The sequence below is a fragment of the Heloderma suspectum genome, chromosome 2 (genome assembly GCF_057233095.1).
Source record: "Heloderma suspectum isolate Gila_16-S chromosome 2, 16-S_ref, whole genome shotgun sequence".
Taxonomy (NCBI): Eukaryota; Metazoa; Chordata; class Lepidosauria; order Squamata; family Helodermatidae; genus Heloderma; species Heloderma suspectum.
The window spans coordinates 329,024,446-329,042,115 of record NC_139459.1 but is presented as its reverse complement, the minus strand read 5'-3'; the positions used below and the strand labels follow the sequence as shown (position 1 = coordinate 329,042,115).

The window sequence follows — 17,670 nt, the reverse complement described above, 5'->3', positions numbered from 1 at the left end:
TGCATAAAGTCACACTTGCATAATTAAACCTGATTAACATTGTGAAGAATTGTGAAGAATATTGTAAATTATTAATGCTTTCTAAAAAAGTAGTAGATTCTGAGAAGATAGTCTGTACAAATGGCTTCAGCTTTTACACATCTGTGCACGTGCTCTCTCTCTCTCTCTCTCTGCCTGTCTCTTTCTCTTGGACAGAATAGTTGTTGTAATGAGATATTCCCAAATAAATTACTAAAACTAAAAGATGGAAAATAATATTGCATTTTTTAAAGTGAACCAGGTGTTAACTTATGGCACCAGAGTTATTAAATGTTAAAATGTAGTAAACATGTAGTACTGAATAAACCTTCCCTCTTAATGTTTGCCATGACTTCCAGCTGCTACAATCCCAAAAATGATTGAAAACGGCTAGAAAAAAATGGTGGAAAATATACACAAGCTACTGCTTGGCAGGGCCTTCAAAAGCCCATGAACCTTGTGAAGGTTCTGCTTTGTGCCAGAGTTTGCTGCAGAACAAGCAATAATTGACTTTTTCACCAGAGCAAACAAATAGACCTGATACTTTTAAAAAAAATACATGCACCATAGGCAGATTACATCTAGCCAAATGTACAGTTACAAGGAGCATCCTGGAGACTACTTTCTTATTAATATTTGACTATAAAGTAGTGTTTTAAAATCAGACCATATTTACAAGTGCAATTCCAGCTGTCAAGGATCAAGCCAGGAAATAAAGATGCCGCAATCTGCATTATGTATTCTCATACAAGGAGCAGTACAAAATGTTTACTATCAGCAAACAAGAAATCACAGCTGAGGATTTCTCTATACTTTCAGATACTGGCAATATTCGCATAAGTCTTTGCAACACTAACTTTAATATTTCCCTTAAATGAGTGGACTTTATGTTTTTTATGTACGCTGGTTGAAGCATTTCTCAATGAAACAGAGAGAGAGAGAGAGAGAGAGAGAGAGAAATAGATCAGATTAACAACAGCAGCAGCACCACTGAGGGTGAAATAGGTTTCACAAAATAATTAGCCAAACTGACTAAAGGTCAGAAGGTCAAAGATAGTCAAAGCAAAGAAGTATCATGGTCCATCTCAAAGAAAAGTGAATTTCAAAGATCACAGCTTCATCTTTGGGGGTGTAAATACCCCAGAGAGGTTTTCACGAACACACAGCAATATTATAACTGCATGGAGAATTACTTACAGAGGAAGAGTGAAGCTAACAATCCACCTGCCATCAATCATAATCTTTGATGAGACACAACCGTTTACCAAGAGGTGACTTACTTTGACATTTGTGACAAGTTGGTCATCTCTAAGTCCAAAAAATCTTACATTCCCCTCCTTCACCAATCTTGACCAAATGTGGATGTATGGTAAAATGTTCACCACCACTTGACAGGATGTTACGAATGTCCAGCTTGCAAAGTGATTACGTGCACACCATGTTAAGTTACCACTTGTTGGATGGTTGTATTCACCTTTTGTCGAAGCTGGTCTGTAACGTGAGCAGCAGGGAAGCCCAGTACAAACAGAAAGGACAGCAGGAGTATTATGAACAAGAAGGTTCCTAATAACCACAAGTGAAACTGGCAGAGACTCCTGAAAGGAGTCTGGTGGTAGAGAAATTTGGAAGAAAAACAGGAAGTAGACAGAAGTAGTTGGAGCTATGACTGGAAATGGAGATATGTGGCATAGTGAATCATCTGAATGTGAAACAGCGCCTTCTACAGGACAGGAAGATCCACAGCCAATAATTCTAAACAAATTCAAGCTCATCACAAAGAGAGATGCTATATTCCTTTCAGGTGCTATTGTTATAAACAGTCAATGTTTAATGAAAGCTAACAATTATTATCTTCACAAAAGGGAATTTATACTCAAGACTAATTTCATATTCCTAACAGTTAAAGCAACAGTGTATATGAATAGTTCCTCTAAAATGAAGGAAACTGAGCATTTAAATTAAACTAATTATCACTAAGATTATCAAAAACATCTGAACCAAAACATTCTTCTCATCGTTCAATGCTCCTTAAAGCTGTGTTTATAACCAGCTTCTTCTACTTCACGAACAACAGTTTGGGAAAAAGAATAATAATGCACTATTAAGCAATCCTTGTATAACTTCTACTGTTTTATAATGACTTGGAGGTTAACTGTACTACGAAAAAAAACCTACCAATGATGGAATTTCTTGCTATATTAATAAATTCTCTTTACACAACATTTATGCTGATCTACTAAAAAGGAAATTTATTCTCTTTTAAAATAGATGGTCAGTGCATAGATTCATGAATCATACTGGCAGCTACTAAGATACCCTTGGAGCATGAACCAATATAATAGTCTAAAGTAATCACCAAAAATTAAGCTCATTAACCACTTGAATTTGTGACTGTTTCCTTTGTACTCTATGATGCTCCCTTTTCTGATATTTACACACAACTACTGAACCATGAGAGCTGAGGGACCTATGGATTGGCAGATCGAGATTGCAAAATAAGAGGCAAATGGTGCTGGCATTCCCAAAGCACTGTGTCCACAGGGCCATGCCCCAGTGGCTGCGAGGCTCTTGTTGCCTCCCTCACCTATCTGGACACCCTCACTCGTGTGGGTCATGGCCCTTCTGGATCTCAATGTCTGGTAATGCATTTTGGATATTCTAAAATGACTGCCACCTTTGGAGTATGGAAGCCATGCAGCTCCCATCCAGAAGTGCCACTACTGCCTGCTTGGGAACAGATGCCAGGGAGTAAGTAGAGTGACAGGGAAGGGAAAGCGGAGTGGGGAAGGAGTGAAAGCAGAGCAACTGGGAGAAGAACAGGGGGAGAAGAATGGAGTAACCAGGGAGGCAGTGGGTGCATGTGTGAAGGGGGAGAAAGTGGAGTGCCAAAGAAGCCACAATGGAATACTAGAGAGAGAATGGGGTATGCACACAGGAGAAGGTACGTGGACAGTCTTAATTCTAAAGTAATTAATGTAATTTTTATATGGGGAAAACCCCATCCCAAACCCATATCAAATCACAGATCATATCCGCCTCCATGGCTTGAATACAATCATGGATCCAGTGCTTTCCACTGCCACCATGGCACAAAAACACAGGTCTGAGTTTTACATGTGATCCCCCCTCCAAACCACCAGCAATTCATAGGTCACTTCTGTGTCCAGATATGTGTTCTTTGATTTGATGGTGACTTTATTGCTGGGTCCAGTAAAAATCTTGAAGATCCATGAGGATCTTTGAATCCATTTTTTGAGTCAGGACAGGAAGGCCTGGCATGCTATGGTCCATGGGGTCATGAAGAGTTGGACACGACTTAACGACTGAACAACAAGTGCTGGTAAGCATCAGGTCTGTGGTTTTATAGACAACAATGAAAACTTTAACCCAGGGATCCACAACCTGGCACCTGCCAGGACCCCCAAGTGCACCCACCAAACCCCTATTGTACTCCCCTCACCCCCACTGTTGCTTCTGCTCCTGTCATGCTCATAAGCAAGGAAGTAGGAAGGCGGCAGATGGGGAGATTTATCTCCCAGTTGGCCAACTTCCCGCTTCCTTGCTGCAGAGTTGAGTGTGGCGGGAAGCAGAAGAAGAGGCAGAAGCAGCAGAGGGGTAAGTGTGGTGGAATGACGGTAGTGGGGGAAGGAAACCCCAAGCATGTATGTGTGTGTGTGCATATGTGTGCACACGTGCATGCGTGTATGTAACCATCTGGAAGGAGAGGCAGCACCCATAGCACTTTCTCAAAACTTCAATTGCCTAGGGGACTAAAAAGGTTGAGGACCCCTTTAACAGAATATGGGTATGTTCTAAGTTAAGGGATGCCTTGTATCATCCCTGGGACTCTGGAATAGTGGATTTAAAGAAGGGCATCCATCTTACTGTACACAAATGGACATTAGAAATGGAAAACAAACTTCTCACCATGTGGAAGGGGAGCTAACATAAGCTTCCTGTTACTTAGCAAATGCACATCAATAAGTTTGACTTTCAAGTGCAAAACAAGGAGCTCTTAATTATTAACACTAATGGCCAATAATGTTCTTTGGTGAAGAAGACACGAGGATGCTAAACTAACTCTGCATAAAATGCTGCCAACAAAATTTTAATAAAAGATTCGATTAATAAAGCCTCATTCAAGGACTTTATGAAAGTTAAACATCCCTAGGATTTGTTTTTAAAAAGTGGGGGGGAGAGTCAGAAAGTCTTCATGTATTGATGTTTTGAAAAAAATGTTTACGCAAGCAAATTCTTTACAAGCATCCTTAAAACAACAACAACACGCATACAGCATCACTTGTGAAGTCCAGTGACGGTATTTGCTTTGTCAAGAAATTGCAGGCAGAGGTTGATTATCCTAATTCATCTGAACACACCGCAAAATAAGCTTGTAATACATCTCACAAATGATAATGCATGCTTCCCCACCCCCCACCGACTACTCAGAAATCATCTGTGAAAAAAAGTGATGTATGAAACTGATCTCAAGTTCCCCAGATAGAGTAAGGTCTAAACATTTAAAGGTACAGTCCTACATATGTTAAGACTGAAAAAAGTCCTACAGCTCTCAGCGTTCCCCAGCTGAAATGGCTAGCTGGGGAATGCTGGGAGTTGTGGGACTTTTTTCTGTCTAAACATGCATAGGACTGTGCCAGAAGTCTCTGCTTTGTTAAGCCCACCAATGATAAGGGAAACTAAAAGCCAGGAAAGAACTTGCAGAAAATTAGGGATTTTTGACTCATCTCTGGGCCCAATTACAAATTCAAATATCCTAAGATAAATGGAACAACAACCTCTGAACTCACCTAAACTTTTGATTTTTTTTACATGTTCAAGGGGTGGAATCATCAGTGTTGACGTGGGTTGAGAGGGTGAACAACTTCTAGCCAGGACAAATTTCGAGACTAAATTTTGAGATAAGTGATTACATAAAACAGGAGAATCATCATTTTTGCTGTGTGCAATTCCCATTACACAGAGAAAGATCAAGGTAATTTACAAGTGTGGCCAAAACATCTTTCAATTCCTTGTGGATTCCTGTCTGTTGATTTCAGTTGTATCCATATTTGTGCACTCAGATTCATTTTTCTCACTCACCAGGTACAAACAGCAAAGTTAAGTAGAATAAGAGCAGCCACAGCAGAACTGAATTCTATACCTGAATCCATGGATTTGTACCTGGTACTTCACTGATTCATTGCTTTATACAAATTCTTGGTTGGACTCAAATGGGATGTAAGCATATTGTTCAACATTTCACAAGTGAAAATAAAAGTAGCAGCAAACAAGGTTCACTGCCCGAGGCCTCACCCACCAATAGTGCATTTTGCTAAAGGACTCCTCTGTCTACGGCAAGGGTGGGGAACCTCTTTCAGCCCAAGGGCAGAATTCACTTTAGGAGAAGCTCGTGGGGGCTACATTCCAGTGATGGGCAGAGCCAAAGAGAAAGGGGCAGGGCAAAATAACAAAAATACCAGCATATTTTAGTTTAGAGCTCTTACATTTAATAACTAATCCATAGGAGATCCATTTCAACCTTTTAGAATGGGGAAAAAAACATGAAAAAGCTGAAAAACCACCAAATGATTGGGAGTCAGCGGAAAGGGGGCATGGCTGTCTGGGGAAACCCAGACAGCTGGATTTGGCCTGTGGGCCTAGGGTTTTCCACCCCTGGTCTACTGTATGCTGTGTTCATTTACTCTGCAACAGCCTGTCCTCCACTGCTTAAAAAGCCAGGACTGCATTTGTCCCTGGATTTAAAATATACAACTAGAAAAGCAAGATTGTCCTACAATATATTATTGGTGTTCAAGATATACTTCAGGAGCGACAGTGTGTGAAATGGCAGGCTGTGCACTGCATGGTATCTTAGCATTCCTTCCGTCCCTAACTCTGCTATTAGAGTTTAATTATTAGAGGCCAAGGGTGAGGGCTGCTGAACCCTGAAGAATGGCAAGCCAATCATACTGACATTATTAATAAGGCTTCCCCAAAAGGCAACACTTAAGAGGACAAAACAACAATGGTTTACCAGTTGGCTTGTATGATATAAACAGCATTCGGTTTCCAATGGTGGCCATTCTCTAACCAGGGCATAAGCCCTTTCCTGCTGTTTGCCCACCACATCTGGTAATTAGAAATATGTTGCCTCATGACATGAGGGTTCAATTAGCTATTATGGCTGATAGCCTTTGATATATCTATACACCATTCATTTGATTTATCTTTAAAAAAAAAAAAAACACCATCTAACCTTGGGGGCATCACTATATCTTAGGGTAGAGAATACCATAAGTTATACACTGTATGAAGAAATATTGTCTTGTGTCTCCAGAACCTGCTGCCAGACTATTCACTCGGTAACTTCTGATTTCTGATTATTATCAGAGGGAGAAGAGAATTTCTCTCTATCTATTCTAACAATGCCTTTTTCCATGATATCTGTACAAATCTTAAGATTTGTATTAATGAAGCCAACATAAACAGCAGCAAGCAAGCAAGCAAGCAAGCAAAAGCAAATACCCTATTTGCAGAAAGAGAACATACCACTGGGGTGGGGGAAAAGAACTAAACAAAAATGTTCCAGGAACATTGTCAGTTGAATTCAAGAAGAATTGTCAACTGCTGAGATATTGCCTAGCCATTCTGAAAAGCAAGAATTTTTGCTCACAAGACATTCGAGTCTTGCCAAGCCAAGGGACTATTATTCCATTCAGTTATTCAATGAGACATACTAACAAAGCTATTTCCTTGAAATCTAGGCATATAATCCATCCTAGAAGTGTTGATTGTTTATGAGGATGCTTAATCAATCACTCAGCTGCAGCCATTTTGACAAAACTCAGGTGTGGTCTCACTATTTCATACTTCCCAAGTTATGCACTGAAGCCACTTGAGCTGAGCATGACATGGCAATCTGCTTTTAGCAAGGCAGAATAAAATACAGCTGTTCTCTTAGCTGAGACAATCTAATATCTGCTTGATTTACTGATGTGGAAGGAATAGCTGGGAGAATAGAGAATCTCATCTCTAGTTAAATCTGCCTTGTTGAATGCACAATATAAGGTTCTGCTGTGCCACCTTGTGTTATATCACATCTGATATAAAACACCAGTACATGACTAGAGCTTGTAATACATGAGATTAGTATTCTAAATAATAAACACAGACCATTATATGTGTGTATGTGTGTGTGTATGTATATGTATGTGTGTGTGTGTGTGTGTGTGTGTGTGTATATATATATATATATATATATATATATATATAAAATTAAAACAATACAAAAGGCCCCATTAGCTTTAGCCCTATTAGCCCAGTTTCACAGCATTAACGATGACTTAATTAAAACTACATCATACTTACCACTAAGTACCTAAGTAACAAAAGAGTCTTGCAGCAGTTTAAAGACTATCCGATTTATTGTAGCATAAGCCTTTGTGGACTACAGCCCATTTCATCAGATACATCTGATGGACTCTGGTGTATGGTAACCACAATAAATCTGCTAGTCTTTAAGGTGCCACCATACTCTGTTACTTAGACTGACACAGCTACCCTTTTTCCTTACCAACAGAAACGGCCTCAGTTTCAGACATCACTTCTTTACCCATTCATCTCAAGGGTCTATGCCATAGACTCTACAGAACCATCTGATCCATTTCTCAGCAAACATTTCTATCCTGTTTTCAATGACTTTTAACTAATGAACCACCACCACAACCATCCAACAGCTGTATTTCTGAATTTTGCACATGTTGCACAACAACAGTCTTATGCAAATGCAAGAGAATTTATTTCAATCATGTTCCCTGCAGGCTAAAATTATTTTTACATCTCAATTATACTAATTGCCTATTTGCTTAATTTTCTACAACAGCCTCCCCTGTATTCCATCAGACTTTATACCATTCATACAAGATTAGGAAATAGTGCAAGTTATTTGAAATTTTAAAAATATATAAATAAATGGAGAGTTTGTAAGAATATACCAAGCGACAAATTGTCTTTTGTTTTAGCAGTGGTGATCGGATCACATAAGCATCTTGTTAAATGTTGATAGTATTTATATTTGCCCCATTTTGGTGAGTGAACAGAAACAGGTTTATGTTTATAATCTTCTCTTCACCAGCACAAAGTGTTGGTGTTGGATAGCAGTGGGTGATTAATGCTGCTACAGTTGACAATGCGTCCATTAAGCATAGATAAGCTCCTGCAAGTCACATCATTTCTGATTATCTGATGTTTCATGGAAAGGAAGATTTCTTGGGGGGTCGGTAGAAGAATGGGAAAAGTGGAACTGGGGTCTGCTTCAAACACTACAGAAAGCATTTCTACCAAAGAATTGGTATGCAACCCACAGGCATGTATATGCAGCAAATTCAGAGCTGAGCTGAAATGGCCCTGCCAACTTTACCATCCTGTTTTGCAGGCTGCAAAGCTGAGAAAGGTGATTTTGGGGAAGTATAAACAGAGAAAGCTGATTGGTGGGCATCATTTGCTCCCCATAAGACTACAGAGTGAGGGCAGGAAGCATTGTCCTCATTCTGATTTGGCTTCAGGATGATGATGACACTTGTTCAGTGCCCAGGAATTTCAGGTGAAATAACAAAAAACAATCCATTGTCATGATGGTGATCCAGAGCTGCTGTTGACAGAAGCACAATACTGGCAACAGTTAAAAAAAACCCCAAAACAAATAAGAAACATGGGTAGTTATGAAACATTTGAAGTGGAAAAGCTTCTATTTGGCTCTGCTCTGCTCTAAGCAAAATGCAGGCATGTGCATTCATCACATGTGATGATGTGAGTCAGACAACAATTCCTAGAAGAGCTTTCTGTAATTTTTATTGACTTTTTAACACAAGACAATCAACAAGAAAGTCAATAAAGGCAACTAAAAACATTAAAGAAAAAAGAAGGAATGTGTGTTGGTCCTAATACTCACTAAATGCATACAGGCTGTTTAAATATTTAAATTGTTCTTCTGTTATTCCAATCCATCAAGCACTGCTCCTGCAAGGATACTGTAAGAACAGTTTTCAAACCAAATAAGGGACCATTTGTTAAATGTGCAGGAGGAATAGTATGGCAAATTTACTTGATCACCTATATAGTAGAATATATAGAAGCTATGGATCCCTAAAAGGGTCAAATTTAGCTTGCAAACAAGCTACATTTGACTTTCCCAGTGCTCCATAGTGCTAGAGATAGCATTTTTCCCCCTAAATAGTTTATTGGGGGGGGGGGGCAGGGGGCAGCAAAGGATGGCAGGGCCACACCAGGGGGAGGTGAGAGGGTGCATGTGGCCCATGGACTGTGTGTTGCCCACCCCTGTTCTAAACTAATAAAAGCTTGGGACACAGGGTCATAGAGGCAACTCATATGTGGAAGAGAGGTGTAAGGTAGACAGGAGCAGGATACCAAAAGGTTTGAAGAAAGAGAATCTAAGACACTTCGCAGATTAAGAAGCTATTTCTAATTTGTCATTCAAGAAGAGATGTACAGGGAGAAAACAGATTAACCAAAGACTGAAATGGAAAAGCAGTAAGAGATCCAGCTCCAGGCTTAAGGGGTTCTTGTCTGGTGGACACACCCCTATATCAGTGGGCCCCTCCGATGTGGGTGAGTCCTAGCAAGTTTACCTTGCAGTGGTGGGCAGAAACAGCCTTTTCAACCCAAGCTGTGTCTAGGAGGCACCATTTTAATTTCCTACTGTGCCTCTGATATAGGTCTGTTTTAGAACATTGTGGGAAATGGAGTAATGGGGCACTCTGGGAAAGTAAAATAGTGGCTCCACATCCAGTGTTGTTGGTGGGGAATGCATTTTGTTGTTGTTTATTCAGTCAGTCGCTTCCGACTCTTCGTGACTTCATGGACCAGCCCACGCCAGAGCTTCCTGTCGGCTGTCGCCACCCCCAGCTCCCCCAAGGTCGAGTCCGTCACCTCCAGAATATCATCCATCCATCTTGCCCTTGGCCGGCCCCTCTTTCTTTTGCCTTCCACTTTCCCTAGAATCAGCATCTTCTCCAGGGTATCCTGTCTTCTCATTACGTGGCCAAGGGGAATGCATTATAGGGATGCATGTTTCCCTGGTGAACCTAACATACAGCCTAGGCAAACTTGGCTACACCGAGAAGGTAAGATACAGGAAAGAAGCCAAGGAAGCAGGAAATAGCTGTAAGGCTTTCCACATTTTCTCCAAATGAGTCAAAGCACAGGCATAAGCAAATACCTACCACAACAGAAATCACGTGGCCATAATCTTACAATCTTCTTAGTAACACACCCTGAATCCTTTTCCTTTTGTCCTAGCAAAAGTTACAACCATTTAAAATGTTCTGGCAGACAGAAAGTTATGTGGTATGATTCTGCTGCCTCCATTTCTTCAGAATCAACTTGCCAGCAAATACATAATTGCAACGCCAATTATGGAAGTTTCACATCATTATAAAATAAACTAAAATCCAGATATAATGCTATAACACCAGTGAGCCTGGGCATGGTACTTTTTTCATGGCTCCATCATCAGGCAGCAAATAACACTTCTAACAGAAGTGAAACCATTTTTTTCTGTGAAAGACTGCCCTTAAAGGTGATCAGAGACATCTGCTGTCCTTGGATGCAACTCAACACCAAGCAAAACAGAAACACAAAGATGGTGGTGAGATACAGCACTCTTCCTCCAAATTGGCCTGGTTTGAACCATCAAATCCTGGGTTAATAAGCCATGGTATGCATGAGCTTTGGATGAGTGGGAAAGCAAGCCAGGAAGCCACAGCTAATCATAGCTTCCTGTTACATCCAAAGCAAGAAACTATGGTTAACAGCTTGCAGACAAGCCAGTATATGAAGCTGTGGTTTAAATATGGTTCCCAAATCCTGATTTGTTTAGAAGCCAGTAATTATAGTTCCTGGTTCAGTCATAATGGGAAGCTATGGTTAACTGCAGCTTCCTGACTTGAATGCTTGCTTGTGTGAATGGAGGAACCAAGGAGTTGTTCCAACCGCTTGGAACACAAACACAACAAAGAGGTTGTGTGCTGGTGCATGAAGCTCACACATATCCTGTACCCACTAGCTTATTAAAGTTTACAGCCCTATTCTGACCCAGGTTGTAGTAGTCAGTCAACAGTGTTGCCTTCAGTTAAGTAAACCAAGCCCTGGGATAGAAGTATCCTCTACATTCCAATATGCTGATGCACACGGAAAATACCACGTTTACATTTGTGGCATGCGTACAACATCCTATTCGTATAGTGCTCCATGTTGGGTTGCACTGTTGCTGAGATGGGATATAGTATGCAAGTTATATTTCATCAGAAATGTGAAAGCATCCATAGCAACTTGAGTGCAGAATCAGAAGTTAAACAAGAAAAGGTCTGATGAATAAGTATCCTTGAGTCACGTTGAAGTTTAGCGAGCACTGACAGCAGCCTATAATATCTGAGCCATCAAACCCATAATATATAGTGATTTTGTGCTCAGGTGGCTTTAATGTTATTGCTTTTCTTATCATTTTTGTTTTGCTCTTCTTAACTTTTCAGCCACATTTATAATTGTTCATTTCTTCCATACCAGGGTGCTTTGTTCAATTGCCCAATTCATAAATTACAACATAGATGCGACAGGTACTTCAAAATGATATTACATGGTCAATGTCTTTTTGAAGCGATGATCTCTGTGGTCCAATAAATTTCTGCCATACATTTCAAACCCTCAGTTTTGCGGGGCCGCATGGCTAAAATCAGGCAAACATAGGAAATTGCTTTATATAAAACAGCACCCACACAGTTCTGCTTATTGTAACCTGTGCTATGAATCAAACCTTATTTTATGAGTAACTTTGAGACAGCACAGATGATAGTATTGCAGGTTACAGAATGGTATGTTTTGTGCTGATTTTTCCTCCTTCATTCACCACCTTCCTGTCCCTTAACCTAGTAGCAGCTACAAGGGTCTGTTGGCCTAAGTGATCTAATTATCAGAAGTCAGAGCTCCAAATATTTTACAGACTGTTCTCTCCTTGGCTATATGCCTTGCATTTCAACAATTAGGCATCATTGTCAAGGGTACACCAGTGGCTTGAAGCTGACTGAGTGTTTCGCATATATTATGCATCTCTTTCTGATATTTTTCTGCCTGATTAGTAACCACTGCTGACAAACCCTTTGGACAACTCCAAGCAGCCGCTTTTTGTGCCAGGGTGGGGAATGCTGCTGAAGCCAGATTGAACACAAACTTGCATGTTAATAAACCAATGTCTGACAGCAAAGCTTCTCCCTAGCACTCTCTTCAGTGGACACCAGAGGGAGAAGGAGGGAAAGGCAACCAGCAGAATGAGCTCCTTCAAGAGAGGCAGGGAAACAGTTTGATTATAAACTAGGAGCCAAATGCACTTCCTGGAAACAAAAGAAAAATTATAAATAGTGACACATGAATTAGGGACCTATGCCTATGCTAAAAGAACAGGCAAAAGGACAAGGTAAAGGAGATGGAGAAGAGAAAAGGGTTCCTGTAACTTAAACAGTTGTGTAGAACAGGGAATTTCAGTAGGTGAAGGTCTTCTCACTCCTACAGGACACAGCTGTATCGGTCAAAGTGTTCCTTTTCTACATAACCAATAAAAGGTACAAAAACTCTGTTCGTTTTACTTCTGGTGATCTGGTTACTCAAGGTAAGGTAAAGTTAATAAAGGAAGTCTAAGAATTGAAGCATGACATTAACATTTTGGGTGTATTGTGTGTGTGTGTGTGTGTGTGTGTGTGTATAATATTTAAAATAGAAATTGCATATCTAATGGTCTATTTTTCTAGTTAGCACTGGTTCAACAAGCATGGTGGTACTATGCTGCACCATTTTCTCGACACCCCCTCTCTCCATCCAATGGACCATGCTGTCTTTTTTGCCTGCCCTCATATGGAAACAGTAATACAGACAACAAGGAGGAAGGCACTTTAGCTATTCATAAAATCTGCCATGATATACCCTTCCCCATTTTGGAGCTGGGTCATCATAAGGGAACTTTTGTCCTTAGTTTTCCAGGCATAAAAGTGCCCCCATACAGTATACGGAGAAGTTACTGCATCATCAAAAATTCTAGAAAACTGAAATGGGGCAGGTCATTAGTGCTGCTCTTTAAATCTAGCATTGTGAGTTGTCAGTAAGGCCTTTACTGTGCAGGCCAGTTCTGAAATCTTTGAGCTATTCAGGTATCTGGCAACCCAAGTTATACACTGTGCATGCAAGGTGTGGAATCACCTATGGCAGAACCCTGGCAACAAGCAACAAGCCACCTGACATCCCCGAGTGGTCCCCACCATAGGTAGAGAAACAGTTCAACAGGCAAATGCAAACACAGGGAAGGGAAGATGTAAGAAAATAGCAGCAAGTGTGATAACAGGCTTCTTGCCTTGGTGCTGGGGAAAAGTGAAATGGTTGGACAGATTCCCTAAAGAGGGATGGAGCCAACCCAAAGGAGAAGGAAAATTTTAAGTGCCCAAATTTCTAAGAGTTGGCCAGAAAGCATGGCTAGTGTGGGAACATGGTAACTGATTCTGAGGCTTCAGAGTTTCTTCCAGGCAGGTTCCAGGTATGCATGTTGTGGCACAGTCAGATGTAGCTCAGGGACCGGTGGCCCTTCCTTCTCCCAGATAAGTGCTGGAACACAAACTGGGTAGAAAATGTAGCAACTTTGTAGTGGAAGTAGAAAGGTGAGCATGGCAACTGAGGCAAGGTCATAGCAATTTCATTCCTATGATTCTGCAAAAGGATGATCAACTGAAATGGTACCGAAGGTTAAGACAGAAATGAGACTCAATGAAAATTCAGCTGACTCACCATTTCAGTTTCTCATTAAAGCTAGATACCTTAAGTTCCTGATCAGACCATCTCATAATATTCAGGTTACAAGATGAGGAAGTTCCATAAATGCCAACTATGCCTCTAATAAAAACATGAGCTCCATATGGTGTTTGCTATGGTATTTCTGGAAAGATTAATACTATATGCCATTTTCTTTTCTCAAAGCAGTGGTACAGACACATAAAAATCAAACACCAGGCTTAACCCAAAATAAAGTTAAAATATATCACAGACATATTTTTGTTATATTTTTACAGTGGTATTTAGAAGACTATTAAAATTAAAAGCCAACAGTTATCCATTTTCAGTCAATTCAGGTGGCTGTGTGTATTTAAACATGTCTGTTTTAGGTAAGTTTTGCTGCTTGGTATTAGATAAAAAGTTAAACACTTCAGACCTACCTCCTCGCTGCACAAGCAATGTCACTTCACTTCCTTTAGGACATTCGATCAGCATATCCACAACTTGGTTGTGAGTGAGATTCTGCACATTCTTCTTATTGACTTCAACAATGAGATCCCCTTCTTTTAGGCCTCGGCATCTTGGACTGTCAACAATTTGCTTCACTCTCTGTCCTCCACCCCCAGGACTGTCTGCTATAGTAAAGCCAAAGCCCATGGGCCCTTTAATTATATGTACTGTTATGAGTTCAGGTTGCGTTGCTATAGAAGAAGCCAAAGAGACGGTGTCGTTAGGGTAGCCATGGGATCCGTTTGAAGAAACCTCTGCAGGACTGCTAGGCCTTGGCTCCTTCGTGCCATTTACTTTTCCCGTTTTACTACTGTGGCTTGCTGGAGAGTCGTAGTTTTCCTGCCCATTCACAATGATCGGCTCTTTATCCAAAATGGCCACAGATGTCACCAGGCTTGTGTTGGGATCATCTGGGTCAAAAGGCAGAGGATAGCCTCGGCACAGTTCTAGGTCCACGCTGGCACCGATGGGAATGGACTGGAAGATTTTGACAACTTGAGCATGCGTGTGGCCCAGTACACAAGTATCATTCACACTGACAATCACGTCCCCTACGAAACAAATTGTGGAAAGCTCTGTAAGTTTACACAATCCAGCCTGTTTTTTCAGCATGTCATGGTACATTTAAAAAACAAAACAAAAACAACCTTACCAAATATCTACTGTTGAAAAGTTTTGGTTGTCAGTTAAAGATTTCTCCAAATCTTTCAGTGTCCTCTGTTTAGGAACCTAATTTGCTACTGAACAACATACAGAGCTACTATACTCATGCAATACAGACATACTTAAAGTCAGGATCCAAAGACCTACTTTACACTCAGCAAAGGCATACCCTGTAGGTTATTTTAAAACCTTTCCTTCTTTGAGCAGCAAACACATACATACCCCTTGCCATATCACAAGCTATGCTGGAAAGCTCTCTGTTTCAAAACTTGTTTTTGCCTTGTATCATGGGGTGAGCTGCTGCCTAAGAATCACATGCCCAAATCCCTTGGGCATGCAGAAACAGTTGCATGTTTCTAGGGATCCTACACACATACACACACACACACACACACACACACACACTGAATAAATCAAAAACAGAGTATGAACATTTTGCATTTAACAATAATTGCCATTCTGCTCTCATATGACTACATTTACATCCCACCGTACACCTGATTCATGAAGATAAATACAATAGGAGAAGCAAATGAAGACCAAATCAGGATTTTGTATAAATGGCAACTAAGCCAGTGTGGTCTAGTGGAGAGAATTTGGGGACTGGATCTGAGTTCAGTCTGGCAGTGCTGGAATGATTGGATCACCAATGCTAGGTTACTTCTTTGAATCCTCAATCTCTCATCAATTAAGTGGGAATAATAACAGCACACCACACAAAATGGAGGTGAGGCTGTGAAACAGTGACAGTAAAATGACTTCGAGATGGAAATCACCACATATCCCCACAGTAATAGACTATTATGGAAGACATGCTCTTGCAGAGACCATTAAGAGAGCGACCCTATGCCCACCAGAACCCGGTCCCCCTCACAGCTGACGTGGAGAGAAGTGCACCAGCTGCCTCTCCACACTTGGAAAACGGAGCATGGAGATGAGGAAAAGGGGGCATTCCGAGGGTGGGGAGGGGACTGGGGCAGCTGCCTTGTACCGTTTCCTATGGCCGCCCCAGACCCCTTCTCCCCCTCTGAGGTGCCGCTGCTCGATGGCCAAAATCACCTGTCTAGCAGAAATGCAGGGTGGTTGGAGCATGGAGGTGTCGCTCTCCTCCCGCCCTGCATTGAATACTTCACAACCTCCAAGTTTGGTGGCTGCCAACTGTCTGGACAGGATAACCCTAAAATGATCAAACAATTGAGAATAAATTCCTTCAAAAGAATGTGGAATGTCTTCTTAATTACCGAAACAGACTGGTTGGACTTCAGCAGAACTGACATATTTGCTATTCAATGATACAGATCAGAAATTCTTCATTAAAAACAATGTTTTGACTATTTGTTTCAGTTGTTTTAATTGTATCTCAGCAATAGATTTGTTAGATTTATTTGTAATTTTAGCGACAATGAGTTTGCAAGAGTTTGCAAGAAGTATGTTGTAGTTTGATATCCATAACCATACTTTGCCTGCTGGGCTATATAAATTACTAACAGGAGTTAAGCAAACACATGGCTATATAGTACCACCATGGACAGTCACAGACTTCTTCATCAGGAGGGCTTTAAACTGAATCCTACAGGGAAGGGAGATGTAAAGTTGGGGGTAACAATGGAGGAAGGCTCATGCACCGCAATGGAGAGAACAGCTCTAATAGTGCCCAATAACAGTCTTCAGAAACATGTAGGAAGAAAGCCAGACATGGTCTTCGATGTCTATATACTAATGCCCAGAGTATGGGAAACAAACAGAATGAACTGGAACACTTCATACAAGAGGGAAATTATGACTTGATAGGTGTAACTGAGACTTGGTGGGATGACTCTTTTGACTGGAATACAGCAATTGAAGGATATAACTTGTTCAAAAAGAACAGGAGGATCAGAAAGGGAGGCGGGGTTGCACTGTATGTGAAAAATGCATATCTCTGCACAGAAATACAGGAGGATGAGCTTGGTAGCCCCATCGAGAGCATCTGGATTAAAATAAATGGAGCAAAGAATAAAAGGAACATGGTGGTCAGAGTCTACTACCAGCCACCCAATCAAGGAGAAGACGAAGATGAAACTTTTGAAAAGCAAATAGCCAATGTTTCAAGGAAGCATGATGTAGTAGTAATGGGGGACTTCAATTTCCCCGATACTTGTTGGGAGACAAATTCTGCAAAACATGGCTCCACCAGGAAATTCGTGACTTGTGTGGCAGGTAACTTCCTCCTACAGAAAGTAAAGGAAGGAACTAGAAGATCAGCTATCCTTGACTTGATCCTAACCAACAGAGATGGCTTAGTGGATAAAGTAGCAGTTACAGGAACTCTAGGGGAAAGCGACCATATTATACTTGAGTTCTTGGTTCTAAAGTAAGCAAAAGCCGAGTGTAGTCAAACACATACCCTGGATTTTAGGAAAGGTGATTTTAATAAACTCAGAACAATGATAAGTAAGGCCCCATGGAAAGCAACTCTAACGAGAAAAGGAATCCAAGATGGGTGGGAGCATTTAAAAAAGGAAATTCTCAAGGCACAATTACAAACAATTCCAACAAGAAGAAAAGGTAGAAGACAACAGAAGAAGAAGCCAATGTGGCTTCACAACAAGCTTAGAGATGACCTGAAAACAAAAAAGCACACATATAGGAAGTGGAAAGAAGGCCAAGTAA

At 40.8% G+C, this 17,670-nt stretch overlaps 1 protein-coding gene across 5 annotated transcripts in view; it reads right to left on the bottom strand.

Annotated features, from left to right (window-relative positions):
- MAGI1 (membrane associated guanylate kinase, WW and PDZ domain containing 1) overlaps window positions 1-17,670 on the bottom strand; it is a 661,265-nt gene that overhangs the window by 71,579 nt on the left and 572,016 nt on the right. For all 5 annotated transcript variants that reach the window (XM_084840464.1, XM_084840465.1, XM_084840461.1 and 2 more), the window contains one exon: window positions 14,286-14,906. In XM_084840464.1, the coding sequence (XP_084696590.1) occupies window positions 14,286-14,906 (621 nt within the window). The remainder of the gene's footprint in view (window positions 1-14,285; window positions 14,907-17,670) is intronic.